Source organism: Malurus melanocephalus, unplaced genomic scaffold (assembly GCF_030028575.1).
Source record: "Malurus melanocephalus ecotype Western Australia unplaced genomic scaffold, MMel_1.1 scaffold_2, whole genome shotgun sequence".
Lineage (NCBI taxonomy): Eukaryota > Metazoa > Chordata > Aves > Passeriformes > Maluridae > Malurus > Malurus melanocephalus.
This window is the reverse complement of record NW_026623234.1, coordinates 1,136,739-1,154,829: the sequence shown is the minus strand read 5'-3', so window position 1 is coordinate 1,154,829 and position 18,091 is coordinate 1,136,739. Positions and strand designations below refer to the sequence as shown.

General features: G+C 39.8%; 1 protein-coding gene across 1 annotated transcript in view; it reads right to left on the bottom strand.

Annotated features, from left to right (window-relative positions):
- Positions 1–18,091, bottom strand: part of HSD17B12 (hydroxysteroid 17-beta dehydrogenase 12) — an 80,940-nt gene that overhangs the window by 18,540 nt on the left and 44,309 nt on the right. The window contains 3 exon segments of the mRNA XM_057364188.1: positions 6,329–6,373; positions 7,327–7,391; positions 12,049–12,159. Coding sequence (XP_057220171.1) covers positions 6,329–6,373; positions 7,327–7,391; positions 12,049–12,159 — 221 coding nt within the window.

Below are 18,091 nucleotides of genomic sequence, written 5' to 3'. Positions count from 1 at the left end.
GCACAGACTTATGGCTAGATTTATGTTCTAAAGCAGGTGCTACAATGAAAAGCTGCTATTAGAGGACTAACAATAGTTGGAAGTTATAACCATGGATTTCCAGTGATTTTTCTTGAAAAGAAAACCTCCCATTCTTAGTTATCACTGCGCTGTAGTCTTTTCTCAATCTGATCCAAGCAATAGCTCAGAAGCAGAGCTTTTGGAAAGAATAATAATACGTAAAATTTTKAATATCTTTCAAGTGATGTTCAGTCAGTCTACTAAAATACAGCAGGAAAAGCTGAGGTAAATATTCAAAGTCATCCTTCATACTTTATGAGCCCCACAACTGTTACACAAAGCCAGAGATCTAATACCACAGTTGTGTATTTCGAGACAAATCATTCTGTGCTATGATGTTATGACTGCAAGTCATTCTTTCCACTTTGAAAGGATATAATGATCTGTAACTACAGCTATACAAATACAACAAAGGGTGAAGCTAGAGAATTTGGACAAGTTTGCTACTGTGTTATGCAGCTAAGAAGCTTCCCTCGTTCACAAATCTGGGGTGAAATTTTAACAACTCACAGTAACATAACCTTTTTAAGACTAAGAATTCCCTGTGGTGCACCCACTCACRTACAAAAGCATCAGATGCTACCATAAGGCAACAGAGAATGCCTGGGCAGAGRATTCACACAAGTTCACAAATGCAGTAGCTGCTTAACAAAGTTAACTGGCACCCTCGCCCGCAGACCATGCACTGAAAAGCTCAGGAACTGTTCTCATGCACTGGTAGTTAAACTGATCATGAGCCTATCCTCAGCATCTACAAAGTTTTTTTAACGTGATTCTCTTGAAACAATAACTTCTTAATGCCACTTGTACCCCGACGCCAAAGAACAAWTATTTTTATTTGCAAAAACTAGCAAGTAAACCTGATGCCAATTCAACTCCTGCAGTAGCCCATGAGGCGATGTCAGGGGCACGGAACATACAAAGGGGGAACTAATAAAGTAACAAGCACTGCTCATTACCAGTGACTTTCCTCTGAGCAACAGTTTTAGAATAGAAAGTTTTCCTTATTTAGAGCCACAAACTTTTGCAGTCAATTTGAAAAGGGAAAGCTCTCAAAATAGCATCTTTCACCTTTTGCCCTTTACACAGGACAAAGACAGCTCAAATAATAAGGCTGAACTTTCTCTTTTCAAGAGGTGAAATATGTGTTTSTGTCAACCCCAAATCTACAGAAAGCCACAGAACTCTAGGATTTCTTGAATTTCCCCAAGTTACTTGTACTTTGAAGAAAAATCCCCAGTGCTTCTCTGACTACTGCTTAAGAGTATTTATCACAGCTACMTTTCCCTTGATCCAGYTTTCTGTGTATCATAATCTCAAAGGTTTGAGAGGTTCAAAGTCATCAAGGTGGGAAACCACAGGATTAAATTTCTCCCTCTGGACCATCTGAATAATATTCATGACCAYCTTCACAGAACACTTACTGCTTTTCCAAGCATTGGCAACTGTCCCTCTCTGTTTTACACTTGCATTATGTACTTGGCTAAATCATCAACCCCCTCTTTGATTATGACTTTGAATATAAAGGTAAAGGAACTTCTTGACTAGATTGGAATACATATACAAAGAGTGATCTCTTCTCACAAATCAGTGTTGCTGCTGTCCTCAGAATTATATTACACTTACTGTGAGCCTTACCACAGCAAATACAAAAATTCAGGATTCTAGGAGGGGACAAGCAACTTCCACCTGTTTTCTGGTAAGCTATCTTTACAGATGTGGTATCAGGCTGCAGTAGCCCATCTGAACACTCATTGGAGAGAGAGAGAGAAATGTCATCTACTGTCTTCCACAATTGCTGCTCCCCGGCTTTTCTTCTTCCTTAACACAGGTCTGCAAAAGAACATTTCCTTTCTTCCTCAAATACACTAACTGCTTCGCCTCCTTTCAATTTTACATTTGTTGTTGCTTTCTTTCCTAAATTCAGAGTTTCAGACTTTGTAGTAGTAGTTAKTCCCATATCCTGCTTGGGATTCACAAACTGGTGTAATTCACGTGTCAATACTCCTCCATTAGGAGAGCTGATGACACCAGATCTTTCAGTTCAACATGAAATATATATGTATTTTGAAGTCTTAAGAAAATTTAAAATGTCTCAAATATGATGACAAAAAAACCTTGATGTTGTAAGGCCTATTAGCCTCTTATATTGACACTCAGTATAAAACATAGTAAAGTCATCAACATGAAGATTACCACAGACACAAGGGATGTACAAGTACATAATTTACTCTCCCTTTCCTCTGTTAAGGCCAATTTCCAAGTGAAGCCTGACTGGCAAGCCTAAAATTTACGTTCCCCCACAACACAATAGCCTGCAAACCAATTCAGCTGCTTGCTTAATCAACCACTRAGCCAGCACTCCCTCAACTATTTAGTCCTGCTCATTTTTCAAGAGAACACAAGTTTATGCCTCACTCCCAATGCAATTACCATACTGTGATGATTCAAAGGAAATAACAAACTTGCAGTTCCTTCCATACCAACTAACTCTTGCAGCTTTCAAAGGGGAAACAAGAGCTTCCTGAAGTATTTGAAGCTATTCTCTGTGCTCATGACCTCCCAACTTTTTCCACTGGACAGCAATTTGAGCACCCCTGGCTTTCAGGACATTAAGCCAATAACCAAATCAAGATTCTTTCCCCAAGTCAAACTAAAGGCTGTAAAATACAAAGATGAATTAACCCAAGAAGATGAAGTTAATACAAGGGAACTATGATTAGAACTATATAGAACAAYTCCAGTTTTGATTTCTCACAACTTGCCAGTTAATGAAAAAAGCCAGGAATTTTGACCTGATATTTCACTCAATGCCACTAATATTTGTGTCTCAAAATGCAACAAAGTATCCAGAAATTATAATACAAACCCATGTTACCTGAACTGCTACCAACAATCATTAAAGTTCTGCTATTTAAATCTCTCCAGAAGCTTGAGATGAGATTATGAGAAGAACCCTGAAACTGCACATACTACCTCATCTTCTTCCTCATTTATTTGCCAATTCAGTCATTTTACATGACTGCATGTGTCTCAAATTCTCTTGAGAAAACACCACAAATGAAAAATTTTCATTCTATTTATGGYGTCAAGACCCTTAACACTTTTGTTTTTATATTATATGGAGACCAGAGTAACTCCTGCACTGCACATCACCACAAAAATGTGATATTGCCCATATTAAAAAGCATTTACCATAGTTGGGGAACTGGGTGGTATTTGTAAATTCTTTTAATCAGTATTCTAAAAGACATGAGGTTTTCAACATGTTTTAAGTTTTATRTGGCTTATCTTCAGTGATGTACAGAGTGCTTTGAAGGCACATCACAGTAACCAACACTTCATGCCAGATTGAGTGAACCCAAAATTCCATGACTGTGTGGTTCATGGGTGATCTAACCCAACAGTGCTCAAAGGCCACGATGGGGGCAGGCAGCATGGAACAGGATTTGGGAAAGACACACGTTGTAGACGCTTTGACAGGAAACAAGTTCTCAAACACCTGCCAAAATTCCATAGTATTAGATAATTTACAGTTGGGAAAAATACTAAACAGCAGGACCAACTAGCCTGAAAATCCGTGAGGTGAAAATGTAGCTTTATCTCCCAGATACACTGYATATGCCCTAGGAAATCCAGTGAGCTGACCAACGAAGAAAAAGGTGGATCAAAAAGTTAAGGGATAAACATTATACTTCAAARTTGGCTATACTTGTGGCAACAAAACACACTTCAACATTTCTGCAGAATCAATCTCTGCTGATTATCTCGACTTTCCCACTCCAGGTCAAAGGAGTGTTTCAGCCAGAACTAACTGGAGTTATTTGACACACACACCAGAAAACTTGTGCTGTTCAACAAGTGCTGCTGCTGGCACATGGTGCAGGTTACTGAGAGGACAGGGGATATCATCATCTTCTAGGCACTGAGAAAGTTTGGTCCAAAAGGCAAGGAAGTGGATGACAGTGCTCTAGAACATAACAGTATAGGCTGTTGATATGACACTTCTGAATCTGGAGATACTGTAGGCAGAACAGTACTCTCTGAATGGGTAGTAACAAAAACTGCTCTGTCTCTCCTGCAATTTCACATTTCAGCAGACCTTTAGCTCSTTGCTTAAGAAGTTCGTTCTCTCTCCCATTACAAGCTTCTTATTTTTAGTTAGACAAGAAGAGAGAAAATTCTTATTGTTTTTAAGAAACACTTATCTATCTATCTATATATATATATGATATCAACCTCAAACACTGAACTAAATATTCAAAGGATTACATCATAAAAATCTAAGTGAAAAGATACACAGACTTTTCCTAAATTTATTTTTTTCATGCCATGATTCTGTAGTTCTATGGGTTCTCCTGAGAAAGTGTCTTACRGATGGCACACATCTTTAATGTGCTCTTCTCCCCAAAACAGCAAGCATCTGGCATGCCTACTGTTTAATTACACAACGCGCTCGTGCAGGAGAAAACATTTTCAAGCTTGGAATCTTACGCTCAAACTCTGATTAAATCCAGTGGTAGGAGATTTTCACAGTCAAGAAAAAGGTTTTCAAACAGAAGGAAAATCACTATTAACACACAGCAAGCAGATCTTCAGTAAGTTTCTATATGTGCAAAAATAGCCATTTTAGACTGTGAAGAGTTTGAGAGGATGCACATTTTACAAGAAACTGTATGCAATTCTGTTAAATTGTTGATGAACACTGACACTGCAACTGAAGCATTASTTTATTTTGGAAAACAATACAATCTGGCTGGGTCGCTGGAACTTTAGGCATATGCTGRGTTAAACTATTATTCTACCCTATCATCTTGAGAAATACATATTGGAGTAATTAACTYTTCTACTCTAACAAAATGCTCCCAGGAAGACTGACACCCCAAACTCTTATCACTGAATAGTGCACTCCCTCTGCTGGCACAGCACAGACCTCACACCTCAGCAGAGGAGGTCTGTGCGTGACACTTCTTCAGATGTACACCTGATACAGTTCTGTTAACATAAATTACTTTAAGAGAAATTTCACATAAGAGAAAACGGTGCCCATAAATAACTAACTTCCCTRAGGAAATCCTGCAGGGGGACAAGAAAACACGATGGGCCACAATCCTGTTTTGTCAACTAGAAATCTCTATTTCTCAGGCTCACGGTCCTTTTCCAGGTGAAAGGTTTCTAAAGACTCACTGTTACAGCGTTTCTAACTTTCCAACAAGTAGTTCTGAGGTGTCAAACAAAACACGCACAAAAGTAAGAGCTTGCAGCACAAGCTGACATTACAACTCCCATTCAGTCATGCAATGACTGCAGTTTCACTGWTTGTCTATGTTCTAATAAAGTGTGAGAATCTTACTAAAGCGTTGGKTTAAGAGGTGCTGTGCCTCCTCACATGAAAACAAGAGTTCAGACTCACCAAAAGCACTGTACTAGATGAATTTGGTATTTGACCTAATCAGAAGAACTGCAAAAAAAAAATCAAATCTTTCAAGTCAGCTTTCAAACATCTAATATTTTAGCTTTGAGGCAAAAGATTAGCCTTCAGTTAACAGAGATGCACTGTCATGCATAGGAAGGTTTAGCAGTAAATAATCACAAGGAGTTTCATCAGCACACACTGGTAATATACTAACCAAGTCCCTGTGATATGTAAGCAGCTATGCTCTCTGTCCTTTTTAAGCTTTGACATACTAGGATGGAAACCTCGTTTTTGAATGGGCCTCACATTCATAAACAGGAGAACAGCCATATGTTACAGCCTGACATCATGTCGATTTCTTCTCAATAAAAGCTTCTGTTTAAATATCAAAAAGTGAAGGTAGCTTCTGAAGTAAAGTTCATGTATGCTTCTGTGAGCTTTCTTTTCCTTCTTGCTCATATATTTTGCAGAACACATTTAAGTACCTTCTCACTACAGTATACATAAACCTTAGGCATGCAGAGATAAGGGGTGCCCACCCCAAGACACACAGATGCAGGGGGAGAAGAATTTACCATTGACAAGAAGGACTAGARGAACAATCGTGAACAAGCATTATGTGCTGTTTTAGGTACTTACCATTCTCCTTTCAAATAGCTAATAGGCATCTTTGCAACAAATTACATTTCACACAACAATCAGAACAGTCYGAAATGACAATCAGAACCTCTGGTTTCTCCAAGACAAAAAGTGAATCTGTAGTCTAACAGGTCAAAGTAATTCCCTTAGACTGAATCTTGCTTTCTGGTTTTGAATTATCAGTCGAATTATCAACAAGTGCTGGTAACTTACCTCACAAACAGACATGATGTTAATGTTGACCATTTTGTCGATCGTCTGGAAGAAAACAAAGTTTKGGGGTTTAGGAATTTTAAGTTATTTGAATAGTAGTTATAGGTCCCCTGAGTTTAAGTGCTGGGGTAAATTATCTGCCTTTCTCCTTAAGTATCAGGAACAGTGACAGGCTTTCAAAGCAAAGTCTGTGAATTACTCCTGATCAGGTTTCATCTGTGGTGAGGGACTTGCACCAATACAGAACCACACAGTCACACTGACACGCTATTTCCTAACACTATTTGCAATCCTTATGGACTCTAACATAAATGCTTATCTTTTAGACATGTTTTGAAATTAACTTCTGTATTTTATTCATCGCCATTTTGTAACAGTGTTTTAGTGACTTAAAATTTTTTCAGGTTAAAAACTGGGATTTTTTCTTTTGTTGTTGCTAAACTTTATGAAGTTTGAAAGTGAACCAAGTATTGGATATATTTAGCAATACTAAAACAGAAATCACAAAACCACAGTGAACCCAGTGAGCTTCAGGGGTTTTGGAAACAAAATCACACAYGGTGAAATTGTTCATAATCGGTGTTTTCAATATATCCAATACAACCAAGATTGTCCCTACATTATGAACTGTCTAAAATGGTCATATTTAAGTTTWTTAAGTGTTACGGAATATGCAGCTTCCATCCATGAAATTGCTTGCCCCACTTCAGTCACATARGAAGCTCCCCAGCACAAGCTAAAGCAGCTCATGAACAACAGCCAGATGATACCACAGACAGGAGAAGAAGAAGCAGGGCAGAGCASGTAAAGAACATCACCAAGAGGTGAGACTTCCATCATCAGCATTGCGTTATTCAGCTTATGTAAATCTCCAAGCTTTTGAACACTTAATTCTAATCAGAAAACCTCATTATGTGAGCTCCTTAACCAAACCTAAATGCTTCTGCACTATCTGTTAACCACAGTAGAACACTAGAAGGAAGCACAAAATCACTTACCTTCTCCAGTTCTGGAACATCAATAAAATACTCAGGATAAGAATACGCCATTCCCACATTGTTGACTGAAAGAAAAACATGAATTAGATCACAGGATACTCCCTGATTAAYGACAGTTTTCAAGCAATACTCTTAAAATGTTGCATTTAAGACATTCTAACTGCTTTGGCCAAGTTTCCTTAACTGTAAACATCCCCAGCACACGCGGTGGAATGCGGGAGCGCATGGACAGGCCATTTTAATGTGAAAGCGTTAATTCTCCCATTGTTGACAATCTGCCATATTTAGCACCTCGCACCCGCGCCCCACAGCGCGGGGGGCAGGACACTGCCACAAACGGGGGTGTCTGAGGAATGTCGATCCTGAGAGCAGCTGCCGGCGCCTGGAGGGCCAGCAGGTGAAGCTGTTTCACAGYGTTTTCTGCGAGCGATAAATACATCAAGCGAGAGAATGAGAGGAGAGCCGGCCCGCACTCCCCGCGGGGCGGGAGCGGCGGCGCAGTGCGCGGTGCGGCCGGCAGGTGGCAGCAGAGCCCAGCGCGTCCCGCACCCCCGCCCCGAGCGCCGCCGCGCCCCGCGGGGGAGCCGCCGCCTCCGGGGACCCCGCTCCGCTCCGATCCGCCGCCTCCCGCACGGAGATTCCCCGCGGGAAACGCTCCTCCCCGCCACCCCCACACCTGCATCCAACCACTTAAACCGCCCAGATAGATTCTTTTTTTTTTTTYCCAATACTTCACACTGGCACGGTTTTATTCTCGGAGGTGAAACAAATGCCCGTTTTCTAAATCTCAGCCCCAATAGGAGAAAACTTCTAATTCTGTTCAAAACAGTGCTGCTCTGCAGCCTCCAACTCCACAGGGCACACTAATATGGAGACAAAAAGCAGCAACCAAAAGGGATCTCCGCTTCCTAAGTATCTGTTGTTCATCTTACGCAAGTGAATCGCGTGACATGTGGTTGCTGTGGCAACATTTTACATTTATATAGTGTCTTACACCCCAGAGAATCCCAAAGTGCTATGTATGCTCAGCGGCACCGTGCACCTCCAGGCAGGAGTCTGCACGGGGACAAGAAACGTCGTCAAAAGGCACTGATGCCTCTTCCAAAAAATAAAATAAAATAGCCCCTCCACCTGTGCCAAAAGCTATCGTTTTAAGAACCAGCCTGAAAGATAATTTAAGTATCAACAGGGATGCAGGATGTGCAAGAAACAGGAAGAATAGATTCTGGTGAAGTGCGCCAACTTCATTCGGAATTCCCTCAAGCTCGTCTAGTCCTGATCTTAGTGTATTTATGGAAGTTCATTAGTCATGCTGTGTGTTTCAAATTTTTAACTTTTAGATAACCTTTAAAAATTGAGGTGAGGAATTGAGGGGAACAGGGAGTTGGCAAATTCCCAGCAGACATTTTGCTATATTTAGAAAGAGTGAAAAATTTTTAAAAGGAAGAAGATCCAGCCTTGCTACTGCCAGAGTGAACCCGATTTTTTTCTTCTTTCCATCCAAAAATAAWCTATTTTTGTTCCATCTCTCTGGAAAGGATTTTGGCTATGAATTGTGGCAGGGTTATGGGACTAACCTTGGTAATTCTCTCCAAATTTAGAACATTTATATGATTCACGCTACAGAGACAGTACACGAAATTCACACCCCACTGCAGCCTGGGTCCCAGATATGCACCCTTCCACTTGCTGCAATCAACTCTGCAGCAAGTTTGTAACAGATCATTAAAAAGGCAGATTTTGGGCTGTACCACGGTATTGTAACGAGAAAAAAAAATGCATAGCAACAGGGTAAGATAGTGTCCAGCACAACTTCCTTTCAAGAATCAGAGCTATTTAAGAACGGCAAAAGGAAGATTYCCCACCTCTGCTTGTTTAACATATTGCTGTAGCTAGCACATGTTCGAAGTCACTGACAGACGCTGTTTTGAACACACAGCAAAACATTATGCAAACTCTTTTAGCCTTCCTACGTGGGTGAGAAGAAGCTTCCAAATAAGAAGTTTACAAGGATTTCAATCTGTAAGTACTTTAGTTAGACTCTGTGCAACTCCATAATTAGAAGCTCGTTCTTCAGCAGTACGTGTGGAGACTCCTATGTCTCCAAGTATAAGGTTAAAAAAATAATCAGCATTGATCACTGGCAACTGTGCTGTGCTACCAGTGCTTCTCGTATCTACTGATCCAGATGAGACTGGAAAGAAGAAAGTATTTTGGAACTTGAGAACTCAACCCTTATGGCTGCTCTCATTTAAATCCATGTTTTCCCTCACACAAACATGAAAAACACAGCTCAACAAAAGCTACATTCTGGACTGCAACAAATGCTACAGAATTTTAAATATAAGGCACTAAAGCATGAAATCAATTACCATCAAAAAATTAAAATACTCTCTGGACTAGCCATCATATGTGTGTAAAAATTACATTGGCAAGTGGTTTCTATTAATACTGCCATATCTGAGGAAAATACTTCGGTATCATGTAATCTGGTGATCTTGAGAACAAGATCTACTAAAATTGCTAGTGATTAGTTAGAGGACAGGTTTTTCTAAACATGCACTCACAATGGCTTCAAGAAAAAAAAAAACAGAAGACAGAAGAGAGTACACAACTCTAGAGCATTTAGTTGCTATTTTTACCATGTTTTTAGCCAAAGTCCTCATGCAAATAAAAGMAAGAAGCAGTCTCTGTTTGAGGAACATGCTTTGTTTTCCTGTAATAAGCTTACACAAAATTTGAGACACACACATACTGCTTTAGTGACCAGTTTGTGCAAGGCTAAAAACAGTCAGATTTTAATGATTTTATAAATCACCATAACCTAATCACAACCTAAGAAATAATAAAAACCTTTCCAGTGTGGGTATGTACCTTGCACCGTAAAAGGTTTGCTAGTGTTTTGAGACATTTAAACRATCTACCATTCTGCAGCAATTGCTACGTGACAGGCAGCTTGCAAGCCTTACACTCTTTGAGCGGATTTTGACAGGACAGAATAGAATGTACGTTTATTTTACTCTTTAAAGTTTCTTTGCAACTTATTTCCTTCAGAAACAAGAAACAAGGCATTCAYAGCTGTGTCACAACTACTCTTTACAAAAAAACACATCCTTGGCAGCTGAAGTATTCCAATGGCTTTGAATTTTTATAGCAATTAAATACAGGAGTTGTATAAGTTGCCATAAGTTGTATGTACTCAAGTCTGTTAGAAGTAGTTGGGAAGATTCTGGACTTTAGCCTTTAATGGTATTTTTTAATCACATWTTTATATACACTGTTTTCTTGAGCATTATTTTCAGACATTGTACAACAGGATTAATCCATTAGAACAGAATTCATATAGTATATTATCATGTGTATAACAAATCTGTTATGAAATATGCCTAAAATACCCCACAGCTGGAGCTCCAATCACTGCACTTCAGGTWAATAAAACGAGTTTGGTAGAGAGGAGTGCTTTATTAGATGACATGTACTAGTAGATGTTCAAGTCATGTGATTTTTTGATGTGTTGAACCATCACAGGTTCTAATCCCTATATTGAGTAACCACAGAAATACAGGATATGGACAGGCATATGTGCTTCCAAGTAAAAAAAACCAGAAAACCAGTAGGCAACTGCTTTTACCCCACTGTTCAAAAAAGATTCAGTTAAACTGCTGTTTACCCAAAACTCTTCTTAGCTTGTGATAAAAAACCTATTTGAAATCACCTCAGTTCTACATTTAACACAGTAACTGGAGGGATCACCTTGTCTTTTCAACGACTCCCACACCTCCTGCACTCCTGCAGTGGAGCAAACCATACTCGGGCATATTGTGTTCCTATCAGCAAACACAGCTTACCAACATGACCAGAAAAGGCTTAAGACTTTTGAAGCAGGAGACAGTTACTTGATGTTCTATTGTAATGATTGAATTTTAACAGCTCTATTAATTAAAAGTTCATGGTTCTCCCACAGGGCTCTACTCCTAAATTGAATATCTCCTAAGCTRAAGTATGTGAAGCTTGCTTAGGATCTAWGGTAGCACCAGSTCATAGAATCATAGAATAGTTTGGGTTGGAAGGGACATTTAAAGGTCATCCAGTGCAATCCCACTGAAGTCTTCAGCCAGGTCAGGTAGCTCAGAGCCCCATCTACCTGACCTTGAACGTTCTCAGGGATGCAGCATCCACAGCCTCTCTGGGCAACCTGCTCCAATGTTTCAATACGTTTTCTTCTTTGTTTCAATACGTTTTCTTCTTTGTTTCTAATCTAAACCTACACTCTCTGAGTTAAAAGCCATTGCTCCTTGCAACAGTCCCATTGCAACAGGCCCTAGTAAAAAGTGTCCCCATCTTTCTCACAAGCCCCCTTCAAKTACTGAAYGGCCACAACGAGGTSTCCCCGGAGCCTTCYCTTCWCCAGGCTCAACAACCCCAAGTATTCAAGTCATGGCAAGCAGTCGTAAGCTAAAAGTCTCAAACAATCACAGAGTAACACATTGAACATGTTCAATAAGCATCACAAATTCCTAAAAACTAGGCACACATGCAAGCACCATCTGATGTAGTATATCAACAGCCACCTAGAAAACATATCAAGCATGCAGGCAACATAGCCTCAGTCAGACAAATAATAGCTGAATTGTTTTCAATAAACTTCAATATGGGAAGAAGTTAGTAGGCATGTCAAGGCAAAACACCRCAATGAAAGATTTAGAAAGATCAGATACAAACCTAAAACACCAATYTCCAGGCCTTCCAATCCTGCTTTGATTCCCTTGTAAATATCTTCTCTCTCTCCAAAGTCTGCCACAATGACTTTTGTTTCCACTTTGTACTTTTCCCCTAGAAATAAAAATAGTTTTGAAAAGTTTAAGTTTGAAAGAGTTTACCATTCAGATATTAAGTGTGTATCAGTTATTACGTTTCACAAAACATTGTTTGAACTAGCTAGGATTACACATGAACATTTTCCCCTCTGCAACAGGAATCYTTGAATTTTAACATTACCTGCACAGGAAGTTTGTGACATTAAGCTACTTTTGGGGGASAACCTAAATTCTCAAATGATTCAGCACATTTTGTTTGTAAGGGACAAGAAAGGTGATAAGAAAGCAAATTATACAGCTCTGCATAGAACAGCAAAAMCAGAGAAACCTGGAAACACACGTACACAACATGTCAAGCACAGTTTGACAAGAACCCTTTTTTTCAACRTAAGCCAAATGGCAAACGAGCTGCTTCAGACCAAGCAAAGCAATTCTTTATTGCCCTCCATTTCCTTTCTCACTTCTGGTCCCATAAAACTTTTTGAATCTTTAGCTTTTTTGAACATATATCAAAAAGGGAACACATGGGTGAACAAGAAGAGCAGAACTTCAAATTKGATCATTCCAAAGCCATTCTGATATGCTGTCATCTCCAGCCTTAGTAGAACAGGAAAAATACATGTACACAACTACATTTTGAAAGAGAAGGCAAGCAGTAAAAATACTTCATTTCTGCTTTCATCAAGCTAAATTACATTGAATTAAAGGCAGTACRATGTCCTCTCAGACTTCAAAAGAGCAGAATAGTAGCTTAAGATTRCAGCTTCTCTGTTCTGCTGCACCCGACTCCCAGCCTAGCATTCCTTAAGGGACCTGTATACAGCTCGAGAAAGATTTTGCAGCACTTTTCCCCCAGAGCCATTCATAAAACCCAGTGCCATGTTAAAGGAAAAGAATCATTCACAAAAAAGATTAGAAGCAGCCAGATTCCCATGATGCTCCTTCCCATTCAAGGGAAAGCCGCGACTCCCATGATCCTGCCATCCATTCATGCAGAATCATGAATCCACTGAACTCACTGGTTTGCYGCCTGCCTCCCCTCCCCCCACAATATCCCTAATGGCAGATGAAATTATTTGTGCTCCTTTTCCCTCTCCCCATCCTCAACCTCTTCATCTCTCCTGAACAGCTGCATTGTTTAAAAATCCCCTGAGAGATGTTGCTATGTCAAATGACGACGTAAATAGCATTAAGCCCCTACTGCAGCAGCAGTCTTGTGATCGCGTCAGAAGAAAATCAAGTTCAGCACTGGAGGGGGGGCATAGAAATGGTCTATTTTTGAACACAGCTGTTCTAATGTTTAGCACACACATTTGGTTTTTTTACAGGACACAGAATTAAGGGCGATGTTAGAGGCTCATCTCATACGTGCAAATGGACTGGATGGGCAAAGCCCAAGTCACACACTGCACACACGTGTCATTTTTAACTATTTTATGGGCTCTGCAGCTGTCTTCACTGCTGCTCAGATGCTTCATGAATGCAAGCTGCTTAAAGGACCCAAACATCATTCTCACAAATTTGCTCAATTGCTACTGTCTTTTTGATAGTAAACMCTCTTCATTAGGATTGTCACCAATCTACCTTCAAAGCCTTCTGAAATCACTACAGATATATTAAGAGGACAAGGTAAAGACAAAAATCTGAAGACCTAATACTATAAGTTGGTATTTTTAAAAAGTGCTCACACTATTATTCATGTAAGACCCTTCTTTGAGCATTTAGAAAATTAGCAATGAGCTGTTACAAATACAGCAGTTAAGCAATATACCTATAAAAAGCTGCAGTACCTTTTGTGGGAAGAGGGAGCACATTACAATGTATAAACAGAGGTGAGAAGAAGTAGGCTGCCCACTGATACAGGCAGAGGACAAGGTCTTTGAGAAGTTGCTCAAGCTATCATGCAAAGCTGTCTTCCTCAGCACACACCACTTGCTGACCAAACCCTCCCTCCCCATTTCACAACAGCTTTCAGGCATCCTGTCACTTTTGCATACCCTGGGCTCCSTCCCAGAATCTGCAATAGGTGGGATGATCCACTACCTCAGAGAAAAGACTAGYAGATACATCTGAGAAAACACTTCCATGTCAAATGACATTGCAAATAGCACTAAGTCGTGACTTAGTCTATTAAACTTGGTCTAGTATTCAGAGCACAAGGTGCATTGGCGAGCAGGTGTGCTCTGCACTGCATGAAAAAATGGAAAAGGGAATTTCCTTGATCTTAAGGATTAAGATGTACTCAAACAGATGGCTAGAAGAGAGAGTGGAGCACATTCCAATTTGATCTGCCAAAAAGACACTGAAATGTAGAGTAACAGAGAAAGAAGCAAATAGGCTATGCCCTTATCCAGGATATCTAGGAGTGTCTGGGCTATTGCTAAGAGAAAATCTGAAACTCYTTAATGGAGCTTTCAGCTTGAGGACCAGGAGGTACTTGAGAACCACAGGGCGTGAAAGGAGGGTACCAAACCACTTTTTGCAGTCATAGCTAGAGGATCTGAAAGTGCTATTATCTTCTGGCAAGTCCAGCATTCCTGATGATATTTTGAAAAGTGGATCTGATGTTTTGTCTTTGGAACTGGTACTTCAAATGCTCCTTAGCAGGAGACTGAATATTACACCATCATGTTGTCAACAATTGTGCAGCAGGTCAGTCTTCACCTACCCATAAGATGGGAAAGGAAATTCAGATTTCCTTCACAATTCTCAATTCTGACACACGAATGTTTTAACCATCACATTTTCTAAAAAAACTCATGTGAGRTCAGTATTGACCCTACAAATAAGTTTTAACCTAAACATTCACATGTCCAGTTAATTTACAGGGTCTGTATTACCTTAGCCAAGACATTTGATAATTTAGCAAGACACCAACTGTGCTCAATAGTATCCTAGTAAACCAATACAAGCAGACATCATCTTCTGCAATCACACCATAATCTGAGAAGAAGTTAACCATGAAGAAATTTTCACAGCTGTGGAAAGGCTGAATGAACCAATAGTCACAATGGTGATACAGCAGGCTGGCATAAACRCTGTACAAGACAAAAGGACAAAGTGAACTTTTGCAGATGATACTGGGATGTATTTTTGTAAGATACAGAGTGCAACCCAAAAACACAGACTGCAGAGACAGAGGTACAGCGCAGTCTGATACAGTGGTCATGCAAACAAGAGCAGTACAAAAAATACACATTAAAAAGGGAACATAAGGTAACTGAAAAAAGTGCCCATTTTAGCACTGGTAAAAGAGCTACTGACTTCTGGAGGCATATTCCCATCCTATGTGCTCCTGCACAATACAGGATGGGACAGTCTGGAAACACACACACTATTTAACTACATTCTTCACACCATCACAAATACACTTTCACATATAATCCCTTGAAGGACACACTACCTTCAATATCCTGAGCAGAGGACTCCAAATAGTGTCTCAAACCTTGGTTAAGGCATTAGTTATTCAAAATAAGCATCAAGACAACCATTCTGAGGAACAGCCAACAAGACACAACACTTGTCTGCTTTCTCATCTAAGATGATTAGTTACAGTATCAGTAGGTGAAGCAAAAGCTTAATTAATTCCAAAGGCCAGATATAGCTAACTTAAAGGAAACATATCCAGTCTTGCTATGCAAGGAAAATGCTAATTTTAACTACCAGGCAAAGTAGGGCACACCTTGTCTACTAAAAAGATTCACTTGTAAAATAGCACCACATGACCTAGAATACCAGAAAAAAAGGATCATGCTGTAAATTTTAAAAAAATAAAGCAGAAAGATAGAAACTTCTGTGAGCTACACCTTAAATTATAACCAATAAGGAACTGCAAAATTGTTAGGGGGCAAGCATCTTCAATTTTTTAAATTTTTTTAAATTATTTTTTAAGATTGCAAATAATTCAAATCAACAGCCCCTCCAAACTGAAATCTTGGTTGACAGGCTAAGAAAATGTTAAGGAAGTTTTCAGACACAGATAAACTGGGCTTGAAAGAAGATTCCCCAAGAGGAGCAAGCTTATGTACTTCGATATGACAGCAAACAGACACCAGTTTGGTGGTCAGGACAAGCAACTCAGTTTACCCAAGAGAAGCAGTGTCAGTGTTCAGGGGATCTGTCACACAAAGTCTGYGTGGGACACAGGAAAACTACAGGATCTTCACCCTTAATAAAATAACATTAGTTCTTGAACCACCTGTTTTAAAGCAGTTTGCTAAAGCAGCTTGAATTTCTACCAAGAACACTGAGGTAAGTCCAGTCCACTTTGCAACAGAGAGCTTTGGGATACAAGGCCCATACTGTATGGAGGTACTGGGGATGGCTCTTTCAAGATCAGGGAAAGGATATTAAAAACCTCTTGCTAGAATTGAAGCATCTCACTTTACATTCAAAACCACATAAAAAATATTGCCATCACAGTGATTATAAAACTGCTTGCAGAAACACAAGTCTCACTTGGTCTTTAGCTTCAGGATGATCAGATATTSTAAGCAGTAAAAAAACAGCTCTCCATTTTTCATCATACAGGAGAAAACAAATTTGGTTAAGTAAGGAGAATCAACTACAYCCACAAATAAAGATGCCATCTTTCCAGTATCACTGGAGTGGTAAAATTCACCCTAATCCAGCACCTAGTCTCCTGAAACAGAGATTGTAATCTTTCAATATAGGGTAAAAAACTGAGAGATTAAAGCAAAATATTAAAACCTCCTGCTTTTTAGCAGCATATCTATGCAGGACAGAGATGAAGAATTTAAGRCTATAGAGCGACTGCTGAGAACTCTACAAAGTATTTGGTTGGTTTTAAAGGAGAGCCATTTGTTTTGGGAATGTATGCTATTTGGGAGTTTCAGAGTTCACAGAAGTAACTCACAATGTCATGGAKGGATGGAATCTGTTATCCAGAAGTACCGAGTGCTTCCAGACTGGTGATAGCAGACTTATTACACAGTGAAATATTCACCATGTAGAAGCATGTTAAAATCAGCTGGGTACAAGAAGAGCTAGCTTTTTCTGAACATTTCGAAGGGTGTAAAATTCCGAAGCTGAATACTGATAACCTAAGAAATAGCTAAAAGGAAGCTCTGTTGCACCTGTTGCAAAGGAAGGCTACGCTGTTCCTGCATAGCTTAAGATGCCCACCTACAATTTAACAGTACTTGCCATGTTTCTGTACCTTTTTAAAAGCATGTGCATATGCACACTTGGTCCAAGCACCTAGGAATAGGTTCCGATTCCTTTCATTCAAGTACACATGCAAGACATCAGGGAATTCCTTACATACTGAATAGCTGCACACATAATCTCATAGAAACTGCTTTCTTAAAAAGAGTATTTTAAAAAATCAAATAGAACTACAGAGCAGGTAAAAAATGACCGACTTTATTGAAAATGTTCTTTAAACAACTCTATGTTTCAATATACACCAACACACAAAAGTAAGCGCCTCAGTTCTCAGCTTTCACAGATGACATGGCAGATGATGTCTCTCCAAGTCAAAGTCCACAAACCCTTGAGCCACTGGGGCATCTAAGTTTTAATGTGTATATACAGTACTATTGCTACAGAGAGAAAACACACTTTATTAATAGTTGCTTCCATTTGCACCCCTTTGATTTTCATTACATCAAAACACATTACAATTTCTAAACATGCTAACCAAGTCAGAAACACATTCTGAGCAAGGCGCAGGATCAATCAATAAGGCCATTCACCCAAATATTATGCTCAACATTGTAAGCTTTTCTAAATCAAGCTTTCCCTAATTACCAAGCTAACTAAAAACACAGACTCCGGCAGCCTGCGACAAACAGCTGCAGAGGCTGCCAGCCGCGGGGGCCGCACGCTGCAGTCACGGCAATGCTCGCAGCTGCAGCCGGGAGCTCCCCACGCGGGGCGAGGCACAAGAGACTCTGCGGCCCCACACCTGCAGGCCCCTGAACAGC